Raw genomic sequence first — 17,178 nt, 5'->3', positions numbered from 1 at the left:
TATGCCCCATTGTTCTTTCAGTTTGCCGTATTCTACTATTTCCTTGAGAAGACGACGTAACTTTTTGTTTCTTCCGCGCTCGAGTAGGATTTGATTCCTGGCTAAGCGCATGATGTAGTTCTGTAGTTCAGGAGGTAGTCGATCCCAGTAACTCTAAAAGAGTGAAAGTCTCTTAACGTCATCGATTCTGTAGTAAGCACCATTAAAACTGTATCCTAAAAATATTTCTCGCTGGACATTTTGGGCGTCTCTGTAGAAACCCGATACGATCATATGCTTTTTTTGATGTGTCCCTGGAACCAATCCTTGGGGGCAAAACTTCAGTCTACATGTCTCTAGCTTGACTTTGAGAGCCCCTAGTCCCCATTTAGCTTGGACCTTAGCAAAGGTTCGTATCTCGTTACAAAGCTCTCTCCACGATTCACGTTCGCGTCTCTCGATGAGGGACTGGGACTCTCGAAGTCGGACGATATAGGTCTGTATCTCAGGGGGGAGACGATTCCAGTGACTCTGTAATCGAAAATGATAGGTAGGGTGTCGAACATGAGTTGCTTGAACGGGACGGGTCTGGGTCTCTCCAACCATTTGGAGAATCTCATTTCTCTTTCGATTTCCCTTATCCACTCGAGGGTAAGTTGCGACTCCGCGAGTGAGATTATGTACACTTGGATCTCGGGCGGCAACCAATCCCAGTAACTCTACGAAAAGAAGGTGATGAACAAGGCGTGACAAAGATGTCGTGCGAATTTGTAACCGCAAAACACAACGAAACAAAATCTCAAGTCCAAACGGAGGTAGAACTCTAGGGTCAAGGAGGCGACGGCGAGTCTCAGTTCCATGGGTCAGTTGTCCAGGGAGGCCACGAGCATACTTAGAATACACGGTGTGTGACAGATTTGACAGTGCAACTTTTCATGTGTCACCCCCTTGTTCAACAACTGATCATCGAGTGCCCTGGCGAAGCAATCGAAATGCACGCAGTGACGACAACACTTGGTACGACAGCAGGTTTGGGTTCTAGGGATGACTGTCTTACATAGGGTGCACGTTATACTCACTGCTTCATGTTGATCCATCTGTTGGTTCATCTCCTCGTCGGTCAGCTCCTGTGCCATGATTCTAAGCGCTCGATACAAGTCAAAAACTCAGAGTGCCGTGAACGGTTCGAGCCGATCTTTTTATACTTACGGTAAAACTGGATCCCAGGTTGCACTCGACCTGGTTCCAGTCTCCGACCGTGAGGTGGGGGATACCCCCCTATCCCCTGGGTCTACCCTGCACACGTGATGTCGGCCTTTTTCGTTTGATTGGTGCATGATTGACATAAAGCGAGGTGCGCATTTGGCATTTTTTCGGTTTTGGTGATGGAGACTCAATCCAGGCGCAGTCGAAGTCAGTCCCCCGAAGGATCACCGAGACGAGTACGTCGTCGGCGTCGGCGTGCACGATCACACGATGACGGTGAACCACCGAGACGTAGTCGTCGCCTTCAGGGTCAGATACCCGAGGAAACACCGATTCAACAGGTGTGTTTTATTTGTCAGAGAGATATTCTCATCGATACTATGACGTCGTGCCAGCGTACTCCTTGCTGCGGTGTGTGGATGCATCGACGTTGTTACCAGGAGATGGAGAGACGGGTTCTGACCTGCGGCAACTGCCGACGCGTGATCGACGATATTCAACCCGAGGTCGTGTTGGAAACCGACGAGGAACTCGAGGAAGATGATTATGAGGAGCCCCAGTTACCGGCAGGTGCGAATGTTCGTTTAGTTAGAATGGATCGAGAGTTGGAGCGATATCGTAGTGAGGGTAGACCTTATCACTGTCATCACGAGGGGTCGTACTTGTGGAATGATTTACCGTATGCCATTGACCCTGGCATTTAGATACGTTATTATACCTTTATCAGAAATTTCGTGACTCTGTATCGGGATCGAGACCTGTACATTCACGGTTGTATGCGTCTCCCCGTGGAACCGACCCGAGAGATTAGTAGTTATATGTACCGTCTGTTCATTTACAACACTCCTTATTATACGTATAACTTGATCCGAATTCAAAGGTTCAGACTCTTCTTTAGACGCGTGGAGGGACAAAGGGACATTGAGATTCTACAACTGTGTCTACTCCCTTTTCCTGGGGGTCCCTCGTTTTACCACGAGGATGGACTATGGACCTGACACTGTTTTTTTCATTTCACAGTGGACACTCATCGCAGAATGATTCACGACGCCTTTACCTATATGAGAGACCATGGAAAACCCTTCGAGACGCACAATTCCTTGACGCGTTCCTGGAATCATTTGCCTTATCCCATTCCTGTCACGGTGTGGTTCCAGTACTATCGCGAGGTGGAGGCCTTTGTGCGATCCTCGGAGTTTCGAAGTCCCATGTACATACACGGCACCGTGTTTTTTCCCCTCAATGTCATTTCGTACGATCATATACGCATGGAGGTGTATCGCATGTTTTATTTCAACACCCCTTTCTTGGTGTTCGAATTCACCTCCACGATTAAGTTTAGGTTGTTATTCATATCTTCGTCGACGTTCGGGGACAAAATAAGGTTTGAGCGTTTGTTTGTGACACCGAATGCCTCGACTACTCTGTACCACAATGGCATGCATTGCGAGACTTGAAGAAGAAAAAACAAAAGAGACTCTTTTTTGAAAAAACAACAAAGTGTGTAATTTTTAATGATTACAACATCAACAATAAAGTTTACAATTTCCAACGTTTTTTTCTTGTCTCAGGCAGAGTCGTATTTCAGTCCCTTTCTCCAAGGTTCGAAATCTTCCCATCCTTCTTGTAACTTTTGTGCTTCTGTCATCTTGGACTTCTTGTACGTCTTGCCCTTGCCCTTGCCCTTGGGACTGTAACCACCGTCGTCGTCTATGTATTTCTCGGCGACACCGATGGATCTTAAGAACTCTTTTTGCGATTCGGACATGACTTTCTTTTTACCACCTGTCGTGGATGGTTTTTTGAAACCTGACGTGGATGGTTTTTTAAATTCCTTTTTGAAACCTGACGTGGAAGGTGTAGCGGGTTCTTGCTTGATGACCACGGGGGCTGCGGGGGGTTGGTTGACTCCCTTCATGATCTGTTTCAACAGACGTTCGACGGGTGCGTCGGCCATGCCTTCGGGTTCTATCGTTCCTTGGTACGTGGGAGTGCCGCGTACACCCGTCCGTATACGTTTCACCAGTTTGACTTCTTCGTTTGCCATGGGTTTGGTCATCTTGACGGCCATGCTGGCGGGGATACGTTTGTCTTTCAGGATGAGATCTTCTTCGGCGGCCAAACGTCCCGCTTTGTCCAACAAGGCGCTCTGGGTAATCTTACCCTTGTAATAATCTTGCAAACGATTGAATTCTTGAACGGGTACCATCATGACTTCGTTCATACCTGACTCAAGTTGGTGTCAGGAAACTCGGACAATTCTCTCAAGGCCGTCTCGTAACAATCTTGCCAGTACCGTATGGATTCGTCTTTCTTTTCCAACTCGAGTTCAAGACTTTGAACGGTTCGCTTGCCTTTACCGCACTCCCTGCACAACTCGATGCACCCACCGGGCGGCGTGGTATCTCGTTTCGTTTGACAGGTTTGGCAGAAGTCACCGAACTTTAAAGCCATGTATTCTTGATACAGGTCGTGGTACCTCTTGTTCAAGAACTCGTACGAGTCTTTCCATCGGGCTTCGCGACGGTTGGCATCTTGCAACAACTGCACGAGTTTAGGAATGGTATTGGACTCATCTTCTCTCGGCGGGAAATTGGGTATGACGTCGATCCCCTCCAGTGGGTAACCGTCTTCACTGCGTCCTTTCACCGTACACAACATGCTTTGAAACAACCGTGTAATCCGCTCCAGAACCCCGCTCCGTTTTGGGTGAGGAGATGCTCTCTTCGACGTTTGAGGGAGTTTTTGCGTCTACCCACTTCGCGCAGAACCTTTTTATGTCTTTTCAGTTTCCCATAAGTCGTTGCGTCGATGGGGATCCTCTTTTTCAGCAAATTGAGAACCATCTCGCTGATGGCGTTGATCTGATCTCTGTCGGCGTAATGCAACATCCGTTGACGTTTATTTCGATTGGCTTCTTTCAGGACGCTCGTCAAGAAACGACGTTGTCGTCGCAACCGCTTCATCGTTCACGTCTAACGTCCGGTTGGTTCGTCCCGCTCTTTTATTCACAAGTCTTCGAGAAGACTCAACACCGTCTTGGCCACGGTGCCGACCAGTTTACCAAGACCCTTTCCCCTTTGGACCCTCCTTCTTCCTACTCCTACTCGACGTAATCCCACTCGCCGTCTCCTTCGCCTTCTCCTCACCATGTCGTGTTCTGACACGCACGTACGCACTTTTCCACTGGAATGACGTAGGCAGGTGATCACGTGTCCTTTTTATAGAGGCACGTCTGAACGTTTTCAGGGAATCCAATACCGCCAATTATTCATACCACTTCCCCTTTGGTAATAATGTCCAAGCGTCTTGAATGCTTGGCTTATCATGCTACCAAGACCTTTTCCCCTTTGGGTCCTCCTCCTTCTACGTATTCCCACTCGCCGTCTCCTTCGCCTTCTCCTCACCATGTCGGCTTTCCACCTTGAATGACTCACGAAGGGGATCGCGCGTCCATTTTTATAGAGGTGCGTGAACGAATCGTGTTTCGTAGTCTCGAAGGTATCGGTCGTACGTGGGAGGTGTGAAATCCGTCACCACGTCGTCCAACGTTTGCATCTTGATCAAAAATCCATCCAATTCCTCCACGCCACCCAGAGCGTAGTTCCTCAGTTCAGTCAATGTCTTTTCGTACGTCGTGTAAGCGAATTGGGTCATGTCCATCTTGAGCGAATACTTCTTGAAATCGTTCCATCCTTTCAGTGCGGCGGCGAAGGCCGTCAATCCTACCGCCACGTACCCATCTTTCCACACGGATCCCACGACGATGCTCGCTGCCGCAACCAGTAAGGCCAGTCCGTTGAGAATGGCGTTGCACAATTTGTAGTAACCGAACATCTGCCTTCGACACCACCAGTACTTGTGGTAGAAAGCGTACAAACCGTCCAAACGTCTCAACACGTCCAAATCCACCACGGTGTTGAAAGGTTCATCCAATAAACAGACCGAAGTACTCATGACTCTTCTCTAACCAGTGCCAAACGTAGTCTGACTTTCTGTCGGGACGTTCGATCCTTTTGGCTTGTTGCTCGTATTCCCAGATCTCGTCCTTGAAGGCGGTTTCTACGGATTGGTTCAGGATATCCTGGACTTGTCGGTAACTATCGCACTCGTCTGCAATACGTTTCATGTCTTCGTGATCCATGCTGGTCGCATCCCAGTAGGAACGAGAGCATCGACATAGATGCAGGAAGTAGGGGAACCACTTGACTTCGCTTCTCAACATGTTGTTCTCAGTTTCGTACACTGGTCGAATTGCGAGTCACCGTAGGACGTTGTCCGTTCTTATAGGTAGTCGTGATCGTATTCGTGGTCGTGATGCCTGCGATTCGTCGACCCGCAGCCGTCTGTTGTTGTTGGCGCAAAATCTCCTCCAATTGTTGCTGCATCTGGGCTTGGTCGAGAACACGGGCGCCTCGACTTCTTCTTCCTCCGCGACCCGATCGAATCGATGAAGGCGGTGTGGAGTCACCACCACTTCCACCTCCGCCTCCACCTCCACCTCCGCCTCCACCTCCGCCTCCGCCTCCGCCTCTGCCTCTGCCTCTGCCTCTGCCTCTGCCTCTTCCACCGCTACCACTAGCGCTACTTCTTCTGCGGCTGCCGGAATCACTGGAGGACGTCGGTGTGTTTTGACGTGGGACGCGTCTCGGTCGTTTCCCTCCTCGAACAGCGTGTGCCAAAGGTGTGGCGGATGTTATCCTGGGTGCACCGACACCTGCCGTGACATTGGAGCGCGACACGGATCCAGCACTGCCGACACCCACCGTGACGTTGGTCTGTGACGCACCCGCGCCAGGAGTGCCTACTCCGACGGGCGAGACATTGGGCAGGGGTGGTGTCGGCAGTGACGATAGCGGTGAAGGAGGAGTGTTCAGACTCGCACCCACACCCGCTGCAGACGGAATGGGTGTACTCGTTCGAGCCAATGGACTCCAAGGCGAATAATCCTCCAGAGCCGAGAGGTTGAAATCATCACTACCATAAGAGCTCATTTTTATCCATTCCCCTTTCTCTTTCTATCTTCTTCTCGGCGAGTTCTCGTTGCTTATGAACCAAATAATCGAAACCCTCACCGTTATATGCGTTTATGATGGACCTCACTTGACGGTAACTCTCGCATTCTGTGACCTGTCTCATCGGTTCGTAGTCCAGCTCATGGGGATTCATGCAGTATTTGAGTCTGGTCTTGCATAGGACAATGAAAAGAGGAAACCACTCGACTTCGCTCCTCAGCATGACGGTGTCGCAAACTGATGGCATCGGACGAATCCTTCGTCTTTTAACACGCGGCTGAGGACGCGTTGATCGTCCTGACTGGCTGGATGAAGATCCAATAGCATGTAACCGTAAGGTCGATCGGTGACCTTTCGAAACGTGTCCAACACCTCCTGCCATTGCGTGGGAAACGATTGCAGAAGTAAATTTCGTATCCCCAACTGATCCCGAGGGTTCTTGAAGGCCGCGATGTAATGAGCGTTGCGGGAAATGGTCTTGGCGAATTTTCCGTTAGGGAATAGATCCTGACACAAGTAAATCACCGTGATGTTCCGATGATGCGAGTGTTTGGTGAAGAGATCCAACACGCGCTTGTCGTTACCACCCTCGTCCATCAGATCGTCCAAGACCAACACACCCCCTTCAGGAAACCATCGTGGTAACTGGTCGCTGTCGGGGATGCCTTCGTAAAACTTGACCCCGCCCTTCTTGAGCTTTTGGAAACCATCTTGCCACGATCCGTAGCAGTAATGAATACTCTTCGGTGTTTGTTGGAACAAGTCGCCGTTCTCCAAGAGCAGTTTGGTGGTGAACACCGTCTTGCCGCACCCCGACGGCCCCGCTATCAACAAACTCGACGGAGTGTGAAATTGAAACGCTTTGCGTCGTTCCATGATCTTGAAAATGGTCCAGGGTCTCGAGACGCTCCGTTTTTTATCCGAACAACTTGGCCAATGGGGTCTTGACAGCCGGGATGCGTCTCAACAGACCCAATAGGGTGACTCTACGATTGAAACAGATGGGTTTTTTCTTGGCACGACTCCTGATCTTGGCCATGGCTCTCTTGGCAGCGGCTCTCTTGGGACGCTTGGCAGGCGCCGATCTCTTTTTTCGAGGTTTCTTGGCGAATTTACTCAAGTCTCCGAACTTGTCTTCGTACCAATGCCTCTTTTTCATTCTTCTTTTCCTATCTTCTTTCTCGGAAAGCTTCGGCTTGGCGGGTGCGGCTCTCTTGCGTTTCCTACGCGTGGTCACAGTCGCCGGTAATGCACCGGTGTCCAGGACGGACGGCGGTTGAAAAGACACTTGTCTTCTGGCAGGTTGAAGTATTTTCAGATTGAGTTGTCGTTTTGGCGGTTGGTTTTTCTTGAAATGAGCCTCACTGGGTTGAGGCGTTTTTCCACCCGCTTTTCCATAGCGTTTTTCCAACCTGGCTATCACGTCGTCCAAATGTCTATGTCCTTGAAACTGAAGAGCCATGACTACCACACAACCTCTTTTTCAAAAATGAACACTTTTTATTCGAACAGCTTACTTTATAACAAATGACGCACTCCTCTGTAGGAACCGCACGTGTCCTGGTGACACGGGGTTTCACAAATCTTGAGCCAATCCAACTCGTCCACGATCAAACGTTCTAACATCTGTCCTACTTTACGATCGTTCTCCACAAACTCGTTTTTCTTAAAACGATTCAAGAACTCGTTCATGTCACGACCTTCGGCTCGGTCGATCAGGAACATCAGGGCGTAACCGCCGCAACTCTGACTGAATAGGGACTGTAGACTCTTGCCGTTGTGAATCTGGTACTTGAAATGACGATCCAACCAGGCTTGGATCGGTCCGGTGGTGACGTACGTGTCCAACGGCAGACCGTAACTGTCCATGATCTCGCACTTGTTCTTGTCGGCCCACAAAGCGATCCAATGAAATCCCGGTTTGTCGTGAGGGTCCGTGTTCACGATGTAAGCGGTCGGTCCTTCTTGAGGGACTGTCCTTGGAAGCCGATCGCAAGGGACCGTGCGGTGAAAAACACAGCAGAGTGACGGATTCGTCCGTGCCAAATAATCCAACTGTAAATTATTCAAGGCCACTTTCTCCATTTTTTCTTCTCTCTCATTGGTACACGTCGTAGAGGACGACTCGGTTCTCGTTGATCTCCAGCATGTTCTCGAATTCGCCGTACAACAAGATGGTCAGGTTTGAGCCTGGGGCGTCTCCAAAATCGATCACCAGACGCAGCTCACCTTCCTGCTTGGGGTTCAACACTGGACTGTCCAAACATCCATTGGCTGTGTTGTCAAATACAAACAGGTTGCATCTCTTGCCGTGTCCCCAGTCCTCTTTCCGGACCATGTTTCCTTTTCCTCTGCACAGGACTCCCGAGGCTTGGAGGAATCTTTGGTAACCTCTCAGATCTTTACTGTCATCGTCGTGTTTGAGCTCCAAGGTCTCGTAGGGGTACTCTTCTCCTCTCACCAATTGTTTGATGGAAGCGAGATTGAATTTTTCAAAGGAGAACGGATTGACCGTCACAGTTCCATTGAAGGCTGTTTGTTTCATCAACGCCACCACTAACCGATTAGGTAGTTTACTGTGGAAAGGATTGTTGCACTCAAAATGACGATTGTCAGTTGGATGAGAGTAAGTGCGAATTTCACCTCTCACCGTGGGGTAAGTGGCCACTCTTCCGCCTTTCATGCTGGTCATGAGTTCTCGGTACACTGAGGGAGTCACTCTCACTTGAGACAGGAACAATCTCACTTTCACATCAGCTTCAGTCAGTCTGAGAGTAGTGGCACCGGCCCATTGGACGGCCCACAGAGCTGGGGGGTTGAAGTACATGTCGATCTGGATCTGTACACCGGGTACCAGTAACTTGCTGAGATAAAACACTTCCAGGTAAGGTTTGAACCTCAAAGTCACTCTCTTTCCACCAAAAAACTGAATTCGACTTTGAACCATGTTCTTGAGATCCTGGGGTAAGGCATCATAATCGGCGTGAGTCGTATCCAACTTATTGGCCGTCATCACATCGGCTTCTCCGCGACTGGGTACACCGAGACAATTGTATAAACCCTCTGGTGTCAGGATCGATTCACCGTCGTCTCGGTCGTGGTTCAACAGCGCTTCGATGTAGGCTTTGTAGTGGTAAGTATCGGTCTGGGGGCTGATGAGAGTACCATTCAATCTCACATTGATCTGTTTGAAGAGGGTGTGGGCCAGATTGTTGGCGAGTCCGACAAGAGTCGCTTGCGCCAAATTAGCTCCAGCAGCTGTCTTGACGGCCAACTCCACTTCGAAGAAACTCTCGTTCATGTCTATAAAGTCTTCTTGAGGATCGATTTGGAAGGTCACTGGGTTGATCCCCGTATTGAACGGATTGATTCTCACTTCCCGTCGCGAGGACATGCTGAGATCCGTGGGAGGAGTGGTGAACAGGTCCAGGCGGGGGTTACGAACCCCCGCCGACCTAGCATGAGCCACGAGGTCCGTCATCGTCGTCTACGGCGTCTTTTTCGTCTCCTTCTCAGTGCTGACTGTACCCAACGGTAGTCTGGGAGTTTTGAGCGTCTCCGGAAGAGCGAACCCCCTTTATACGTGCGTATCCCTCCGGGGAGACGTCTCACGCGTCTCGAGTAGATGGGAATCATGATCCAAACAGATCTTTTCTTCTTTTACTGCCCAAAAAGCTTTGGAGTTCTTGCTTTGCTTTACGTTTCCCGGAGCGTATGGCTCCCCGCTTTAACCCGGCGAGTGCACCTTTCCAATTGGGCTTTCCTCCTTTGCCGCCCGATTTTAAACCTTTCAGACCCTCCATGGCCGATTCTTTCAGAACGTCCTTGAGAATGCCGGGACCTCGTTTCTTGATGCCTTTCCAAACCTGGCCGAATATGCCAGACCCCGATTGGTATCCGTCGGGATGAAACCGTATCAAAGTTCCCCCGATCATGATTTCATAAAGTGTAACGTCGCGATCGTATTGCCGGCTCCAAAGTTCGTCAGTTCTCCAGTTGCCTCAGCCACTTGCACCTCTATAATGTCCAGTACCTCCTTGCGCACTGGAATATATTGAACGTGAACGGGTTCGATGTACTGAACACCCTCACCTCTTCGAATCAAGTTGACCTCTCTCAGTAAATCCGTGACTTGATTTCCCACCACACTTCCACCTCCCACGTTAGAGTAGATGAGCAAGATCGCGAACTGCTTCCGATCACATTCTCAAACGCTTCGTTCAGGTTCAGAAAACGCCAATTGCAAAAGATGCTGAGTATTAAAAAATCTTCATCTCCTCTATCCGAGTGGACATTCCAAAAGACAGAGGTTCCATCTTTGTCTTTTACGTCCCCGACGGCGCTGATGTCTGGAATGACATCGTCGACAAATTCAATCTGCAAGTTAGGTCCCAGATCGTAACCACCACCGTCTTTCTTTTCGAGCCATCCCATTTTACAAGCCAGTTCAACATTGACATTGAATTCAGGGATTTGACTGCGAGGACGTACGATGTCTTTGTTGTCTATGACTAGGTCTTCGCCCTCCCACTTGAACTTGATGTAGGTTCTTTTCCCATCGTTTCCGACATATTTGGCTCCTAATTTGGGACCGTTGAACGCGAAGACGCGTTGTCGCTCGAAAAAGGCGATCATGGATTTCATGAGTCCAACACCGTCCACGTTGTAGAACACCTTTTTGAGGTCCTTCATGGAGAAGTAAGCTTCCGCATAAATAATGCGACCACTCGGATCGTTTCGTCTCCAGGCCATATGAGTCAAGACGGTGTCATCCCCAGAATCGGTGAATGAAGGCAGCGTCACGTGCGCATCAGGCATGGCGATGCTAAACAACCCCACTTTCCATCCATGTCCCTCCAGGCGTATGGGATTGGGTAACCTGATCTTGAAACTGTTCGACTTGTTCTCCGGAAACTCGCTCTTACTGCTGTGACTGGGTAAGCTGATGTAAAAATCACTCATCCTTTCTTGAAATGCAACGTGATCGTGGTGACATCCGACGCAAAGTCCACCAGTTGTCCGTCTTCCTCTGACACCTCAGTCTCGACAATGTCCAACACGGCCGTACGCACCGGTAGATATAGGATGTGTCTCGGTTGAAGGTCGACCGCCTCCGGATCGTAACGCACTTGTTTCAACAGATCCGTGACTTGATTCCCCGTCACCATACTCTGTCCCACATTCGAATACACGAACAAGGAACGACGCTCGTGACCGAACGCTTCTGCGTAACTGCGATCCAGGTCCGTGAACACCCAATTGATGAAACAACTCAAATGTAAGGTGTCCGAGTCGATCTTGTAAAATAGTTCGTCCCCGTCATTCTGTCCTATGACCAAGTCCGTGGCCGTGGGTACGACTCCCTTGGGAAATTCTTTCCTCAAGTGGGGTCCCAAGACGTAACCCGGTCGTCCGTTTTGCAATGATCCCATCTTCACCCATTTCATCTTCTTGGCAAACTCGATGCCGATGGACATTCGGGGGTAGACGCGTTTACCGTTGATCAGGAGGCTGATGCACGTTCTCGAGTTGTCCAGGATGCATTCTCCATGCTCGGCCCGATGCATGACCGTGTACAGCAATTCGGTGGGATCGTCGGCTTTGCTCTTTTTCTTGTACAGGGTCACGTCGACATCCGTTCGATCTCCCAACCTATGCAGGTATCGATCTCGTATCGCGTTCAGTAACTCGGTACCATTCCTCGGCGTGAATTCCAAATCGCCTTCTCGCGTCGATCCAGGGACCCCCGTGTAAATGTTTCTAGTCGCGTCCACCATATCGATCCACCAGATTTCAAACAGAAGAGAATTATTCAAACCCATCTTACGCGTCGCGGACGGAAACGAGAGGTCGCTGATACCCACTTTCCAACCAGGTTCTCTCAAATGTAACGGGTTCGGCAGACGGTTCTTGAAACTTTGGGCCTTGTTGTCTGGGAACTCGTTCGTGCTGGCATTGCTCAGCAGTTGCACGTAAAAGTCGTCGGGAGACTCATTCATCCTTAAAGTGTAATGTCAACGAGGTCACGCCCGATTCAAAGTCCACTAGTCTTCCGTCGTTCTCGGCCAATTGCACCTCCACTATATCCAAAATATTGCTGCGCACGGGTTTATATTGAATCTGAGTCGGTTCGTGCGTCGTCTTGGTCGAGTCGTGGGGGACTTCTCTCAAGAGATCCGTCACTCGATTTCCCATGATCGTGCTACGACCCACATTCGAATACAGGTACATGGGACTGCGAGGCGGAGGGAGGTCCGGATGAACGACGACTCCGCGATAGGTCTTGGCGTATTCCTCGTCCAAGTAACTGAAGCGCCAGTTGCAATAAGGACTGAGCTGTTACGTCCCGTTGCTGCTCAAATCCCAAAAGTTACGGCTACGAAGGTCATGTTCGTTGACCCAGTCTCTCTTGAAATCAGAAGGGACGGTGTCGTCGGGAAAGACCTTGATCATGTTCATGGTCATGTGAACGGAGTAAAACGCTTCCTCGCGAATCAAACCCAACTTCTTGACCAGTTTAGGACCAAAAAACACTCTGGGACGACGTCTGTATCCGGACTCGTTGAGGAACGTATCGGTGTTGTCGATAATCAAATCGTTGCCCTCCCATCGGAACACGGGGTAGTATTTTTCCCCGTCCGGCGCTCGTAGACTTTCCTTGGCGTGATCCATGTAATGATACAGGCGTTCGTGAAAACGATTGATGAGGTATTGCATGAGAGATCGGCCACTCGTCACTTTGTGTCGGTCACGGTTCAGTTCCTTCCCAGTGACTTTAAATGGTACGATGTATAGACCAGGACGCCACGTCGAACCGTGGGATTGCAAGACGAACGTTTCAATGGTCCACTCAATACCGAACACATAGTCGTCATCTTCAAAGTCGTGCGTTTGAGGGACCGGTACCTGATGCGGTCGTGCAGGCGGGATCGGGTAAGACACGCTCGCCAAGCCCACTTTCCATTCCTTGTCGGAGCCAAACAGGAGCGGATACGGTAGACGATTCTTGAAACTGTTGGCCTTGTTGTCCGGAAACTCGTTCGTGCTGGCATTGCTCAACAAATGCACGTAAAAGTCTTTCATTTTTTCGTCTTGGGCTTTTGGGTCACGTACAAGCCTTTTTTATCCACCCAACTGTCGTACTTGACTGGCCAACCTTTCCAACGCACCAAGACTTTATCCCCTTTCCTTTTGACGATCTTGTCGATGCGGAACAGATCGTCGTCTTTCACGGACACCTTTTGCAAATCCTGCGCGTAAAACGTGCCCTCGACCGCCGTGCCGTCCCATTCTTCCACCTTGTACGTAGTGACCCTCCCAGGACGCACCCGACGTATCACAAACACCTCCTCGGTCCAGCCGGGTAAATACCCTTTCTTGAACTGACGGAACTTCTTGTTCAGTCTCACACGGTCCCCGACTTTCAGTGAAGGGCGTCTCGATGTTTTTCCCTTTTTCTTTTTACCGTAAAGAGTCTCCCACACGTCCTCGCTATTGGCTAAAGTCACTTGATCGGGAGCCATCTTGATACTGCGATGATACGATCGATTGTACCCTCGGACCAGATCTTGCAACACGGGCACAAACGTCATCGTATTCTTCACGGTGAAGTATCGGTACAAACGATCTTCCAGGGTCCGATTGAATCGTTCCACCACACTGGATTTCGTATCCCCGCGCGTCGAAAAATGATGAATGCCTTTCCGTTTCATCAAATCCTGAAACGTCTTGTTGTAGAATTCCTTCCCGTCGTCCGTCTGGAGATTGATGGGTTTTCTACCTCCTTTCAAGATCTTAGCCATGGCTTCCGTCACTGCTTTATCCGTCTTGCTCTTCAAGGGCTGGACCCAGGCGTGCTTGGAAAACACGTCCACCACCGTCAAGAGGTAACGATACCCTCGATTGTACCTCGAGATATTGATCACCTCGATCAGGTCGGCCGTCCACTGCTCGTCGATGCCGAACACCACCACCGGGACCTTGGGAAAACGACGACGTTGGGTTTGTGCAACGTGTACCCCAAATCCCGTTGCAGGACCTCGCGAGCACGTCGTACCGAGATCTTATTGGCCTTGGCGAATCGCGTCAGACCGCCCAGACTACCGGGTCTAGAAGGATCCCGATACCGTCCCAGTAACGTCCCGGTCGAAAGCGGCTTTTGCTTCTTTTGACCTTTCTTCTTCATAGTCGATAAAGTTTGTAAATGCACTGTCTCCACAACTCGAAACGTTGCTCCCGTACCTCGAGATACTTCTTAAATGAATCGGGTTGCCGTTTCAACCACAAGATATAAACCACAAAACGCATCACGTTGGGTTCGACGTCGGTATAGTCAAACACCTCCAAGGGCGAATCACTGAAGTCGTACGGGATGGGTTCACCCTTACCGTATCGCTCGTAGACTCTATCACACTTGGAACACAAGGTCGTCCAACTCCATCGATCGGCCATGGTCGCACACACTCTCGAGATCAACCAACTCAAGGCATGAGACATAATGATTTGAACCCAATTTTTTATTTCCACTTTTTTATATGTACAAAAAACGTCGTGCCTGATTGGTTCTTACGAAAAAACAACTCTGATTGGCTAAAAACGAAAAAGAAGGCAAAAAGACTTAGTCTGAATCTGAAAAGTATTGAACATATTCAGTGTTCTTACAATCTTGACCGTACTCATTATCACAGTCTTCCTCATAGGTATCCATGGCATAATATTTACAATTTCTCCAATCACAACCCACTTTACCGGGTCTCCACTTCAGGGTCTCCTCCTCGTCCCCCTTCACATAGAATGCTTGACGCATACTCTCTCGACACTCACCACACAGGTCATCCTCATCCGCTTCAAGGGCACGGAAGAAAAACCGATCCTTCCACATATCACGCTGACGCATGATATCGTAGATCAACTCTTCCAACTTCAGACACGTTTCCTTGTGAGCGCACCTGTTGAACGTCAGTATCTCCTCCACCTTGGGACTCTTGTCGGACTCCAACACCCGTCGCGATAGGTCACGAGCGAACCGCAAGGGTTCAAACAGGTCACGGATGGTATCGCTCATCATGTACGTGAGGTGATCCGTGGCGATCAAACAGGCACGCTCGGCGTCCAGGGAGGGATCCCGACAATGAATGAATTTGAATTGACCGCTACCACTTCTGTACATCACGCGACACCACTCACCGCAGAAAAGGTAAACATGTTCGTTCCTCTTCATCATCTCCAAAATCGTACCACCCCAGTCAGGACGACGTCTCATCAAGAGCTCGAAAGACCACAGACTATCGGGTATTTGACCTAACGGTTCGAAGAGATTGTCAAAAATGTACATGTCCACTTTGGCATCCGGAATGGCATCGAGATCTCCTAAAGTGTGTACCTTCTGACCCACGATCCGCTCCACGAGGTCCCGAATCTGGTTCGAGTTGCTATAGTAAGTCATCTTGAAACCCCACCCTCAGACAAACTCGTTAAACTTCTTTCCTTCTCGATCCGCTCGCTTCGTGATCTCCAAGCCCGACAAATGAGGATAGCAACTACGGTCGCACCAGTCAATCAAGTGCCTCTGAAGCCTATAGTACAAAGGGGAGACAAGACGTAACTCCAAGTCAATTATCTTCCCATGTAACGGTCTTTCGCCATCTTTTTCGATTGTATCCAAAACGTCAGAAACTCGATTCAACTGCTGTCTCAGATCTTCAAGGATCTCCTGCACGGCTCTCTCATTCAAAATCCTATAGGTCATCACCGCGTCAAGAGCAAGTCGAGAATGATTCACCGCGTCCAACGGGGCTCCTTTTATACCCGCGCCGCGGATCCACTTTTCACTCCGTACTTTCCCGGATCACGCGCCCTTTTTCAAATCCCACCAATCGGAACGAAGACCGTCACATGATCCCATCACACCACACGTCGCCGATTGGTCGTCAAAAACGACCATAAAGTCGAACCACGCATTCCATCACGAGTCACTTTTCAACAGTAGTCGTCATGGATTCACACGTCGAACCCGACAGGAAAAAGAAAAAATCGTCCAAAAAGAAGGAGGCGCGTAAGAAACCGAAACTACTCCAACCCAACAGAGTGGAAGGAGGAGAAGGTAAACTACAATCCACCTTAGATAGATGGTTATTCGAAAAACCTCGTACCAGACTCCGTTTCAACGAACGCGTCCTCTTCAAAGAGATCACCCCGGACTCCGTCAGTTGGACCACCGTCCCTCTCAAAGGCTTCTCGCAACCGTGGAGCGTCTTTTCGATCCAACGCCAAGAAGTCAAAAGCCAAATGAAAAGTAACCATGACAAGCGAAGGCAAAGACTGACCCCCAAAAACGTGCGAAAAACCACCCACATCCTAGAAACCATGCGACGGGAAAACACCTTGTTGGGATACTAACTCAACCTCTATCTTCACAGACTCAAAGCTACCTGCCATTCAAGGCGGATGCATGACCGTGATAAGAGACTCACCTCCTCGAACCATGCAAGTCCTGCAAGTACTGGAACCCCTGGGACTCGGCAAATTCAAGAAAGACGACCTCGTAGAAGTACCCCCTGAAGTGGACGACCGAGGAGAATCCACCGAAGTACAAGTGTTGGAGGAATTCGACCCCGATCAGTTCCTGAACCAACTGAAACCCCAAGATCCCACCTGCCCGCGTTGCATGGTACCCATGGAATATGGAAGAGTGAAAACCCCAGACGGTGGTACCTGGTGGGAGTATTACCGATGTCCCTCTTCCAGATTCTACACCAAGTGTTATGTGACCTGTGGCGTCAAAGAGGTGAACACTTACCTGAGACGCGTGGAAGAACAGACCCACCCCTGCTACAGAAACATCGACCCGGCTCGTTTCCGATGTCTATGCAACAAGTCCCTGGTCTTAGCCACCTCCCACTCCCAGTCCAACCCAGACAGGCTCTATCTCAAGTGTCCCAAGCGCACCTGCCAGTTCTTCCAATGGATCGACGAATAC

General features: G+C 49.8%; 3 protein-coding genes across 3 annotated transcripts in view; 1 reads left to right on the top strand and 2 right to left on the bottom strand.

Annotated features, from left to right (window-relative positions):
- The window catches only part of LOC145486431 (transient receptor potential cation channel subfamily M member-like 2), a 109,409-nt gene that overhangs the window by 21,117 nt on the left and 71,114 nt on the right, over nt 1-17,178 (top strand). The window lies entirely within an intron of this gene.
- LOC145486454 (uncharacterized) lies at nt 6,417-7,086 on the bottom strand. The gene has a single exon (XM_081465128.1). It carries the CDS (start codon nt 7,074-7,076, stop codon nt 6,417-6,419), a length of 660 nt encoding a protein of 219 aa, XP_081321254.1. The 5' UTR covers nt 7,077-7,086.
- LOC145486442 (uncharacterized) lies at nt 14,818-15,647 on the bottom strand. The gene has a single exon (XM_081465115.1). It carries the CDS (start codon nt 15,643-15,645, stop codon nt 14,818-14,820), a length of 828 nt encoding a protein of 275 aa, XP_081321241.1. The 5' UTR covers nt 15,646-15,647.

This window comes from Orbicella franksi, chromosome 5 (genome assembly GCF_964199315.1).
Source record: "Orbicella franksi chromosome 5, jaOrbFran1.1, whole genome shotgun sequence".
Classification (NCBI taxonomy): domain Eukaryota; kingdom Metazoa; phylum Cnidaria; class Anthozoa; order Scleractinia; family Merulinidae; genus Orbicella; species Orbicella franksi.
The sequence above is the reverse complement of the archived record's forward strand: the minus strand, read 5'-3'. Positions and strand labels throughout refer to the sequence as shown.

What these genes read in the sequence shown, in the direction of transcription:
- LOC145486454 (XM_081465128.1), bottom strand. Translation starts at nt 7,076, where the DNA reads ATGGAACGACGCAAAGCGTTTCAATTTCACACTCCGTCGAGTTTGTTG.
- LOC145486442 (XM_081465115.1), bottom strand. Translation starts at nt 15,645, where the DNA reads ATGACTTACTATAGCAACTCGAACCAGATTCGGGACCTCGTGGAGCGG.